At 42.7% G+C, this 11,358-nt stretch overlaps 1 protein-coding gene across 3 annotated transcripts in view; it reads right to left on the minus strand.

Annotated features, from left to right (window-relative positions):
* The window catches only part of Kiaa1210 (KIAA1210 ortholog), a 53,218-nt gene that overhangs the window by 33,560 nt on the left and 8,300 nt on the right, over positions 1–11,358 (minus strand). For 2 of the 3 annotated variants that reach the window (XM_031349645.1, XM_031349567.1), the window contains exons 1-2: positions 11,341–11,352; positions 6,200–6,326 (exon numbers count right to left, since the gene is read on the minus strand). In XM_031349645.1, coding sequence (XP_031205505.1) covers positions 6,200–6,326; positions 11,341–11,351 — 138 coding nt within the window. In that variant the 5' untranslated portion in view covers position 11,352. Of the gene's footprint in view, positions 1–6,199; positions 6,327–11,340; positions 11,353–11,358 lie in introns of those variants that run through there. The other variant, XM_031349714.1, reaches the window with a different exon arrangement.

The raw sequence follows: 11,358 nt of genomic DNA on the forward strand, positions 1-11,358 counted from the left end.
GGGGAGGAGGGAGGAAATAGGTTTTTTTTTTCCAGAGGGAAAACCAGGAAAGGAGATACCATTTGAAATGTAAATAAATAAAATATCTAATAAAAAAATCTTTGATTTATATCTAACAAATATTGGATAAGCATCTACAGTTTGCTATATCCAATCCTATATAATGGGCCTACAATATTTCATGGAGCATGGTTCTTTTCCTCTTTCAAGCTAACACCGTTTGCTTCTGTGTAAGGTTTTACATATAACCTCCAGACACTAGCCAAAGAAAAATAGACACAGTGGAGGTTTGCCAAGATGTTTCCCCTGGAAAACTCCTGGCCAAGGTCTCCAGCGCTCCCTTGTGCTACCAGTCTCTACTGGGAACTTAGGAATTAAAGCCTAAATCAACTATTACGTCAATCAACCATCCCTAACCCCGGGAACAACAACAACAACAATAATAATAAATAATGATAAATAACTTTCACTAAGGTATTATAATAAACCAGGCAGTGAGAAATTTCTACAGTTCCTACAAAGTGATTGCTAAGTATCGTGGCCATTATCTAAATGGAGACAATGAGGTTTGAAAGATATTGTGGCTGGTCATAGTTCTACCAGTTGTAAGGCAAGTATTTGAAAGCTCTTGCCAAATCAATAGCTTGTGTTCTTAACCACTATGCACTCTTGTTTCCTTGCCAGCAATAAGTGCCAGGAAAAGGGATAGGTCCCATACTGAAGGCCATGTTCAGGAAGTTGAGAAGCAGCAACCAGACAGCCAATGGTGTATTTGCTTCCTTAACAAGAACTTCAGGGGGAGAATTGGGCCCGAGTGCAGTAAGAAAAGTGTTTTCTACAGGATTGCTTTTATAAACGATGAACTCACCAACAGGAAGGTGCTAATAATACACTATCACATTTTAACTGTTTGTAATCAAATAAAGGAAACCTCATCCAAGCAACCATGTTCCCAACACATCAGAGAAGGCATCAGGTGAATGTCCGGAAGTGAATAAAATTGGCTCAACCTTAGTATTTCAGACACAGTTGAATACCTGGCTTTCTTCCCTCCCAATCTGTAATGCTATGAATATCTTTTTTGATCCACTAAGAACCTTGTCCTGGACAATTGCTTGATCATTGCATAGGAACCTTGCTCATTGATTAGGAGTATGGACTATTCTTGCAGAGGACCCACATCAGGTGGCTCACAACAGTCTGTAACTCCAGTTCCAAGAGGACTCAATACCTCTGGCCTCTGGGGGCTCCTGCACTAATGTGCACATAACCCCACAATTATATTATTTTTAATTAAAAATAAACAAATACTTCACCCTATCAAGGAACCCAGGCACAACAATTCTATATTTCCACCAGGTGCTATGGAACACTGGATACCAAAACTTTTGATTCAGTTTGTTCTGTGCATTGATGTGTGTGCTGCCTTGAAACAGGGCTTCAAACTATTTTCCAGGGTATCCTGGAATCCACTATGTAGAAGAGGCAAGTCTTGAACTTATGATCCTCCTGACACAGTGTCCTAAATGCTTATATAACAGGGAAGTGCCAGCCACCCTGCCTGGCATCTGGGATCCTTGCCATTAATTAACTTTCATTCAGTGCTATCATCTTGGCAATTAAAGAGAGTTTTCTACCCAAAAGTTAATCTGGTTATTGATGACCTATTACCACCTATCTTGATTGGCTTTTTCTTCCTTCCTTCCTTCCTTTCTTTCTTTCTTTCTTTCTTCTCTTTTTTTCTTTTTTTCAAGACAAGTTTTCTCTGTGTAACCCCAGCTGTCCTAGAACTCAAGCTCTAGACCAGACTAGCCTCGAGCTCAGAGACCTGCCTCTGCCTCTCTAGTGCTGAGATTAAAGGTGTGCCACCACTGCTGGACTTTTTTCCCCCAAAGTACAGGTTAGAGTTATCTTAAAAAGAAGAAGAAGAAGAAGAAGAAGAAGAAGAAGAAGAAGAAGAAGAAGAAGAAGAAGAAGAAGAAGAACAACAACAACAACAACAACAACAACAACAACAACAACAACAACAACAAAAGAAAGAAAGAAAGAAAGAAAGAAAGAAAGAAAGAAAGAAAGAAAGAAAGAAAGAAAGAGAGAGAAGCCTCAATTAAGAGAATGCTTCATCGGATTGCCTGTGGACAACTCTGTGGGGAATTTTCTTGATTGCTAACTGATAGAGAAGAGCCCACAGCTCACTGTTGGTGGTGCCACCCCTGGGCAAGGTGGCCTAAGTAGAGTAAGAAAGCCAACTGAGAAAGGCATGAAACGCAAGCCAGTAACCAATTGTTCCTCGGTGCCCTTTGCTTCAGTTCCTGCCTTGACTTCCCTCAGTGATAGACTGTTTACTTGGAAGGACAAGATGAAACAAACTCTTTCCTTCCCACTTGCTTTTTGTCATTCTCTTTATCACAGCAATAGAAAAATAACTAGTATAGCGCCCTCTGCTGTCCATGGGCATGTTTTGCAGGGGAAGATCTAAAGGATTGGGCCCAATGTATAAGCTATAGGCCCACACTGGTCAGTTAAGAAAACTTGCCTTTGGACTATTGGTTTCCACCCCTCCGCCCCGCATCCCCTTCATCATGAGAAAGATAACTCCTAAACTATTTCCCGGCAGTCTTCCCCCAGATGAACTCTAGTTTTGAACTGAATGTCTCTGCTACGCGAGATTCTCTGTGGTTGGTTCTAAAAAAGGAGGGAAAGCCGGGCGGTGGTGTCGCACGCCTTTAATCCCAGCACTTGGGAGGCAGAGGCAGGTGGATTTCTGAGTTCGAGGCCAGCCTGGTCTACAGAGTGAGTTCCAGGACAGCCAGGGCTACACAGAGAAACCCTGTCTCAAAAAAACAAACAAACAAACAAACAAAAAAGATGAGGGAAAGAGTACAGAGAGCAGGACCTAAGCTGTGTCTTACCAAATATAAGAAACAACCTGTGACACTTCATGGCCATGAGGGAGCAAGGGGTGTGACTACAGGCACACAAAAGCTGGTGTTGCTATCTGGGACTGAACAGCCAAAAGCAAAGGAAAACAGATTTTCCCTAATGTGCTGCGTGAAAACAGCAATCCACTGCCACTATGGGCCCCAGCCACAGAGCCACACCCTCTGCTGGTTTCCCCCATGCTCTCTTCCCCACCCTTTAAGATTAAAGCACCCAGCAGAGTTTGCACACACTAAACCAATAACATACTAGCTTGATGGCCCTGAATGGTTTCTTTTAAAAACATTTATCGCATGTATTATGTGTGTGAGCGTTTTGCCTGCATGTATGTCTGTACACCATGTTCCTGGTGCCAATGGAGGCCAGAAGAAGATATTAGATCCCCTGGAACTGGAGTTACAGATGATTATAAGCTACCACGAGGTGTTGGCTATCAAACCTGGGTCCTCTGGAAGAGCATTAAGTGCTCTTAACCACTGAGCTTTCTCTCCAGTCCCTTGACAGACTTCACTCAATCCTCATAACCAAGTTTTTGAGGGAGATATTAGTACTGTACATTGGAGATGAGGAAAGGATGGCTCAGAGAAGTTAAACAGCTAAAACATGGTCTTACACCCAGTAATGTTGCAGGACAAGAATTCAAGCATAGATCTGTGTGGTAGTATGAATAAAAATGGTCCCTGTATGCACATAGGGAGTGGCACTATTAGGGGGTGTGGCTCTGTTGGGGTAGATGTGCCCTGGCTGGAGGAAGTGTGTTGCTAAGGGTGGGCTTTGAGATTTCAGAAGCTCAAGCCAGGCCTAGTGGCTCACTGTTGCTTCCTGTTGTCTGCCAATGAGAATGGAGAACACCCAGCTCCTTCTCCAGCACTATGTCTGCCTGCATGCAGCCATGCTTCCCACCAGTGTGAAAATGGACTAAACCTCTGAAACTGTAAGCCAGTCCTGATTAAATGCTTTCCTTTATAAGAGTTTCATCACGGTGTCTCTTCACAGCAATAGAACGCCTTACTATGGCAGCAGTTGGTACCAAGGACTAGGATACTGCTGTGAAAACACGACCACTTCTGTTTGGAGGAATGTGTTGGGACTTTGGATTAGAAAAGCATCTGAATGCTTTAAGTTGGGGCTCAATGGGCCACACTAGCAGAAGCATGGAAGACATTGGTACTGAGTATGATTTGAACTGAGGGGCCTGGCTTAGAGGCTCCAGAAGAGAATGAGTACGTTGCTTAGAAATCATTCTTTTGATATTTTGGCTGCTTTTTGCCCTTGTCCAAAGAGTCTGCCTGAGGCTAAGTTGAAGAGTTATGGATTGACAGCTTTGGGAGAGGACATTTCCAAATAACCTATTGTTGCCTGTGTTGCATGGCTATTGAAGGGCAGCCTTATGCATATCTATACTGAAAAAGAGCAAGCTGGGCAAGGAAAAACTACAGTGTACAGTTGGAGGAAAAAGGGGGCACTAGAAAGTGTAAACAGATGAAAGAAAAGCCTCATTCTAAGTGGGCTAAAGGGAGCGGTGACCTCTGAGCAAAACTCCACTCAGCTAAACTTCCAATTTGTAAAAATGAATGAATTAAAGAAAAATGAAAAGGAATTAAGGAAAAGCTTAGAGCCAGGTGTGGTGGTGCACACCTTTGATGCCAGAACTCAGAAGGCAGAGGCTGGTGGGTCTGAGTTCAAGGCTAACTTGGTCTATTGAGCAAGTGCCAAGACATTCATGCCTAGGCAGTGAAGGAAACCATCAAAAACGGAAAGCTGGTGAAGATGTAATTGAAAGAAGGGTTCATAGTCCATCTCTAGCAAGCAGCAGAACTTGGCAGCTTCAGCCACATGGTTCTGGCTGTAGAGTCAGGGATACAAGAAAGGGGCTATGGAATCTCCCTCCAAGATTAGAGAAAACCACTGAGGCCAGGCATGTGCGAGGGTGTCCCTGGAGAGGCCATTGTGTGAAGCTGTGAAGGTGAAGCCTAGATTGCCTTGGAGATCCAGAGATGTTGGAGATGCTGGAGTCATGGGATACCTGCTGAGGAAAGCTGCTAACAGGAAGTAGAGCCAGTCCAATAGAAAGAATTGAGTTGCTGTCAACAAAGCTGAAGGAGTTGAAGATCTGAAAAGTGCTTTGACATCAGATATGGAGATGCAGAGTTTGAAGTCTGCACAGCTGTTTTGCAGTCTTGCTTTGGCCCAGTATTTCCTCATTATGTTTCCTTCCCTACATTTTGAAACAGGGATGTATATTCTGTGCCATTATATATTAGAAGTAGATGGTCTGCTTTTTGGATTTTATAGGAGATTACAGTTAAGAGATTGCATGAATCTCAGAAGAGGCTTTAAACTTTGGACTTTTAAACAGTGCTGATACTGTGATAGAATATGGGGACTTTTGAAGTTGGCCTATGGTATGGCTACAAGCCTATGTGGGCCAGGGAGTAAAAGGTGGTGGTTTGAATGAAAATAACTGACATAGGCCCCTGGGAAGCAGCACTATTAAGAGGTGTGCCCTTGTTGGAGTACGTGTGGCTTTTTTGGCGCAAGTGTGTCACCTAGGGCAAGCTTTGAGGTTTCAGATGCTCAAGTTAGGCTCAGTGTAATTTTCTTCTTCCTGCTGCCTATTGAGCCAGCACCATGTCTACCTGTACTGTTAAGTTTCCCACCATGATGAGAATGGACTGAACCTCTGAACTGTAAGCCAGTCCCAGTTAAATTTTGTCCTTTATAAGAGTTGGCATGGTCATGATGTCTGTTCACAGCAATAGAGCCCCTAACTAAGACAACCCACCTATGTGACTTAGCCGACCACGGTACACATGTTTCCATGGTATTACCTCAGTGAATTTGGAGCCTGGGGCCCAGATTCCACTGCTGTAAAAACAGTGGTCCCCAGATCCACTCAAAGCTGCAAGGGCACTATGTCCTGTGATGCTAAGCAAAGTTCTGGAAATAGGAGATCTCTGTGGCGAGAGTTGGAGGGTTGGCATGTGAACACACTAACACATAAAGAGTAAACTGTCCACTATCAAAATAATCATGGTATCCTTGGGTGTGATAAATAAAAGCACACAGCAGGCAACACTATTGTGTGGGCCATTTCATGTAGTTAAATGCCTATTTATATGTTTGTATTATTTGAGATTTAAGATAGCCCTGTGAGATAAAATTAGTTGATAATCAGGATCAAATTCCTCCCTCTTTTGAAGAGGGATCAGGGCAAAAGAATAGTGTCTAATGAGACTGAGGTCAGATTCAGTGTTACCTTCAGTGATCTGCTTCTCTGGGGCACTGGAGAAGAGTATAGCTTGCCTGCTGCTTTTTCAGGCTCAGGATCCATACAGAAGATACTGTCATGGGATATAGACTTGGTGCCCATGCCGCTCTTGGGCCTACGTGAAAAAGAAAAGTCTTGTAAAAACAGTCCCAGGAATTAAGAATGGAAGGGCAAGGTATTTTCATAACATAGATACCATAGAGAGCTCAGAAGGATGCAGAGATGCAGGTGGGCAGATACAGAAAGCCATCTATGAGATGGAGAGTGAATCACAAAAAGAGTACATTCAACATACACACATGTCACACAAGCATAGACACATGCACATACACACAGACACACCCACACTTATATACACATATATACACACATACACACACACACATACACATGTACATACATACATACATACATAGTTTATGTTCAGAAAAATGTCTGGGAGGAATCTGTCAGTCTATTAGTGGTGAGTCCCTCTGAGGAAATGAGACCCGAAAGAAATGAGAGGGATTTTTATTTTCTGCCTTGTGCCTTGGATTAATTTTAATGTTTAGAAATTATTTGTGTATGCCTTTGTTGTAGTTCACAGTCATCATAAAAGCAATGAGGGGTGTATGGGAGAACTTGGAGAGACGAGGAGAACAGGGAAATGATGTAATTAGCTCATAATCTCCAAAAATACAAGAAATAATTAAATTGTATATGTTTTACAGGCAAACTCCACTGAGATGGTTTAGTCATCCTACAATTTGTCCATATAACATACAACTCTATAGTGACAATCTTGAGAAATGGAAGGGTTATTAAAAATCTTTCACACTCAAATTTCCCTTGAGTGTTTTTATGTTGATTTGTTTTGAAATTCAAGGATCTGCCCAGATACTTCCTGTCTTTCCTTTTTTACATGTATCTATTTATTTAGTATGTGTGTATCTGCCTGTCTTCTGTCTGTCTGTCTGTCTGTGTACATGCTTGCCCACATATATAGGTCAGAGAAAACAACTTCAGGGAGTCTGTTCTCTCCTTTCACCATGTAGGTCCCTAGAATGAAACTTCTGGTTGTAAGCTCAGCAGCAAGCAGCTTTACTCACTGAGCTAACAGGCCCCAAGGTATAGGGCTTTTTTCTTAGTTGTTTCTTCCCTTTGTTTACAAGAACTTAAGGATACATCTATCCTATTTTTCGAAGCATTCTTATGCACCATTCATGTGTCTCCTCCACAGATCAACTAGAAAGGCTTTCCAATTAGGAACGGGACCAACTTGATCTCAAGTGTGTGTTGAAACAACTTGGAGAAATGTTAGAAACAAAAGAAAAGCAAATGGCACGAAAGACACCCTTAGAGACATGGTAGTATGTTTTTCAGCCATTCGACATGCAAGTGTGGATACATGCCAACGTGAATGGAGAATGGTGAGGATACCTGTGTGAGAAACAAAGGAATGGAAGGAGAGGAGACAGGAAGACAAGTGCCATCAGCAGGCTAGTGCCGCAGCACACAGGACCCTTGCTCCCTCTGTTTTTCTGCATCTCAAGTTGCCTCCTAGGGAGTTCCTTGTTACATGAACTTGTCACCATCTCATATTCAGGGCCCAAGTCCTGACAGCCTTATGACAGGGCACTTGTGAGTTCTCTAGCCTAACTGCTTCTCTAGTCACCATTTCATGACAGTTGCTTTAAGCACAATCTTTTTTTTTCTTTTTTTTTAAAGATTTATTTATTATTATATGTAAGTACACTGTTGCTGTCTTCAGACACACCAGAGGAGGGCGTCAGATTTCATTATGGGTGGTTGTGAGCCACCATGTGGTTGCTGGGATTTGAACTCGGGACCTTTGGAAAAGCAGTCAGTGCTCTTACCCACTGAGCCATCTCGCCAGCCCATGGAAGAATTTTTTTTTTTTTTAGATTTTATTTATTTATTATATGTATACAATATATCTGTCTTCAGACTCTCCAGAAGAGGAAGTCAGATCTCATTACGGGTAGTTGTGAGCCACCATGTGGGTGCTGGGATTTGAACTCAGGACCTTCGGAAGAGCAGTCGGTGCTCTTAACCACTGAGCCATCTCTCCAGCTCAAATTTTTTTTTTTTTTTCGAGACAGGGTTTCACTGTATAGCCATGGCTGTCCTGGAACTCACTCTAGAGACCAGGCTGGCCTCGAACTCAGAAATCCACCTGCCTCTGCCTCCCAAGTGCTGGGATTAAAGGCGTGTGCCACCACTACCTGGCTTCTTTTTTTTCTTTTTGATTAAAATAAATCTGTTCTTTTTAAATTTACTTATTTACTTATTCTTTGAGAATTTCATACAATATACTCTATATCCTTTCATTTATTTTCTTTTTTGTTAAAATATTATTACATCATTTTCCCCTCCCCCATCTTACCTTTAACCTCTCCCATGCCTGCTCCCTCTCAAACTCATGGCCCTTTTCTTTAATTACTACTGTTACATATATAAATAAATACATGAATAAGTAGAAAAACATAACCTGCTGAGACCATTTCCTGTTGTGTGTGTTTTCAGGGTTGACCACTTGGGATTCAATAACCAGATAGTATTTACTCTGCCCCTCCCTCCAACTCCTACTGTTCTTTCCCACTTCTCCCTCTCCTCTTCCTGTCCCCTTTTAAAATTCACTGTCTCCAATTAGTGTTTCCAGTATACACAAGACTGTGGGGCCACCCACTGGGACACAGTTAGCCTACCAAAGGCCACACCTCTTAAGAAAACTGAGACTTTTTGTTTGTTTGTTTTTGTTTTTTGTTTGTTTGTTTGTTTTCAAGGCAGGGTTTCTCTGTGTAGCCCTGGCTGTCCTGGAATTCACTCTATAGACCAGGCTGGCCTCAAACTCAGAAATCCACCTGCCTCTGCCTCCCACGTGCTGGGATTAAAGGCGTGGAACACCACCGCCCGGCAAACTGAAGCCCTCTAGTAGCCATCAACTACCAATAGCTCCTTATTTAGGGGTAGACCCTCATGGTCTACTCCTCCGTGATGCTGGAAAGGTGACTGCAAAGCCCTGGCTTTTAAATTGTGACTTGCAATCCTGTATGGGTTTATGTACTCGAAAACATGCAATGATTAGAAAATAATTCAAAATCAATTGCATAACAAATATGGGGTGCTTCTGGCAATGTTCATCCATGTTGTATTGTGAGCTTTCACTGCAACCTTGATTCTGAACACATAACCCATGTACTTTGCACTCTGCATGCCAATGAAAGGCTTTGGGTTTTTTTCTACAGTGTTTTCTACACTTGCGGAAATATAATGGCTCAATTATAAGAAAGACAATATTTTCTTACTATCATATCTCAACACGGAAATATTAAACTAGTATATCTTTGGATTATACTGTGTTAAAATGTTTGATTTTTGTTTGTTTTTTTTTTCTTTGTTTGTTGCATGAAACAGGCTCTCGCCATGTAGCCTTGGATAGCCTGGAACTTTCTATGTACATCAAACTGGCCTCAAACTCCTAAAGATCACTTGCCTGTCTCTCGAGTGCTGGCATTACAGGCCTGTGCCATCATACCCAGCTGTCTAGAAGTGTTATGACCTGTGGTGGTTTGAATATGCTTGGCCCTTAGGAAATGATACTGTTAAGAGGTGTGGCCTTGTAGGAGGAAGTGTGTCACTATGAGGGCTTTGCAACTCTGCCCAGTGTGGAAAAGCCAGTCTTCTCCTGTTTGCCTTCAGAACAAGATGTAGAACTCTCAGTGTGACGGTTTGTATATGTTTGGCCCAGGGAGTAGCACTATTAGAAGGTGTGGCCCTGTTGGAGTAGGTGTGGCCCTGTTGGAGTAGGTGTGTCTCTGTGGATGTAGGCTTTAAGATGTTCATACTAGCTGCCTGGAAGCCAGAATTCTGCTAGCAGCCTTCAGATGAATATGTAGAACTATCAACTCCTGCATCATGCGTGCCTGGATGCTGCCATGTACCTGCCATGATGACAATGGACTGAACCTGAGTCAGTAAGCCAGCCCCAATTAATGTTGTCCTTTATAAGAGTTGCCTTGATCATGGTGTCTCTTTACAGTAATGGAAACCCTAAGACATGACTGATTGTTTAGATGGATAAAATGCCTGAATTCGCTTCCAAACACCTGAGTGATATTCTCTAAGGTTTTTGTCCTAGTATATTAAGCAAGGGACAAAAGCCAGGCTCTTAAGTTATACTTTATAACTTATGCTCCTTGCAAAACTATCTCTCCCTCCCCACCTGCTTTGAGTCTTTCTCAACATTTCTTAATGTCACAGCAGAGTTAATGGATCATTTTGGAGTGAGAAATTACAGTCTTTGTAAAAACAGCCATTACTAAGTTGCAAGAACAATGCAGGCTAAATCAGACAGTCCTTCGATCCCCCAACCCTCTGGTTTAGACAGACTGGTTATAGTCTTATTTTGAGACAATGTCCTACAGTGACATTGTTTGTAAGGTATGAAATAAGCGCTTCTGGTGTTGTGAAATAACCTTTGGCAAGACTATCTGAAAGTCCTCGTGGTAGGTGCACTCATTAAAGAATCATATACTTGAGTGTCATCATGTCATGGGAAGTGTTTGGGGGTGTACTGGGAGAGTCTTCGCATGGCAGAGCCTCAAAGGGTGGCTAGGAGCACTAGTGAACTCTGTGCAGCACGTCTAGACTCTGCAGTTTAATGTCATGGGAATTCGTCTAAAGAGTGCTCTGTAGAGAGATCCCATCCAGGGACAGCTGTATATCCCAATGAAAGAGAAATGGGATGGGTGTGAGGGAGTGGCTGAGAACCGGCCTTCATCATATCTCTGTGACCACCCAGTGTTCTGGAGGGGAATGAAAGATGGATTGAGCTGGCTCGCTTGTTTCTGTGCTTTTGCAGCAACAAAAGATTTTATGTTTAAGCTCATTTGTATGCTAAAATGCTCCTCTTACTTGAGGTTTTATTATCCAGATCTGCAACCTAGGGGTGAGGCAAGCAAACTAGGCCAAAAGACTAAACCCCTGTATGCCACGGACCATCCTGGTGTTATGAAATGGACCACAAGCTCCTCATGAGCAATAAGCCCGGCATGTGATCGTTCTACTTGCTTGTGCCTGTTCTGGCTCTAGCCCCAGCCCCAGCCGCTGACCCCATCTGGGCTTACTTGGACTTCATCATTTCC

This window comes from Mastomys coucha, chromosome X, assembly GCF_008632895.1.
Source record: "Mastomys coucha isolate ucsf_1 chromosome X, UCSF_Mcou_1, whole genome shotgun sequence".
NCBI classification, from domain to species: domain Eukaryota; kingdom Metazoa; phylum Chordata; class Mammalia; order Rodentia; family Muridae; genus Mastomys; species Mastomys coucha.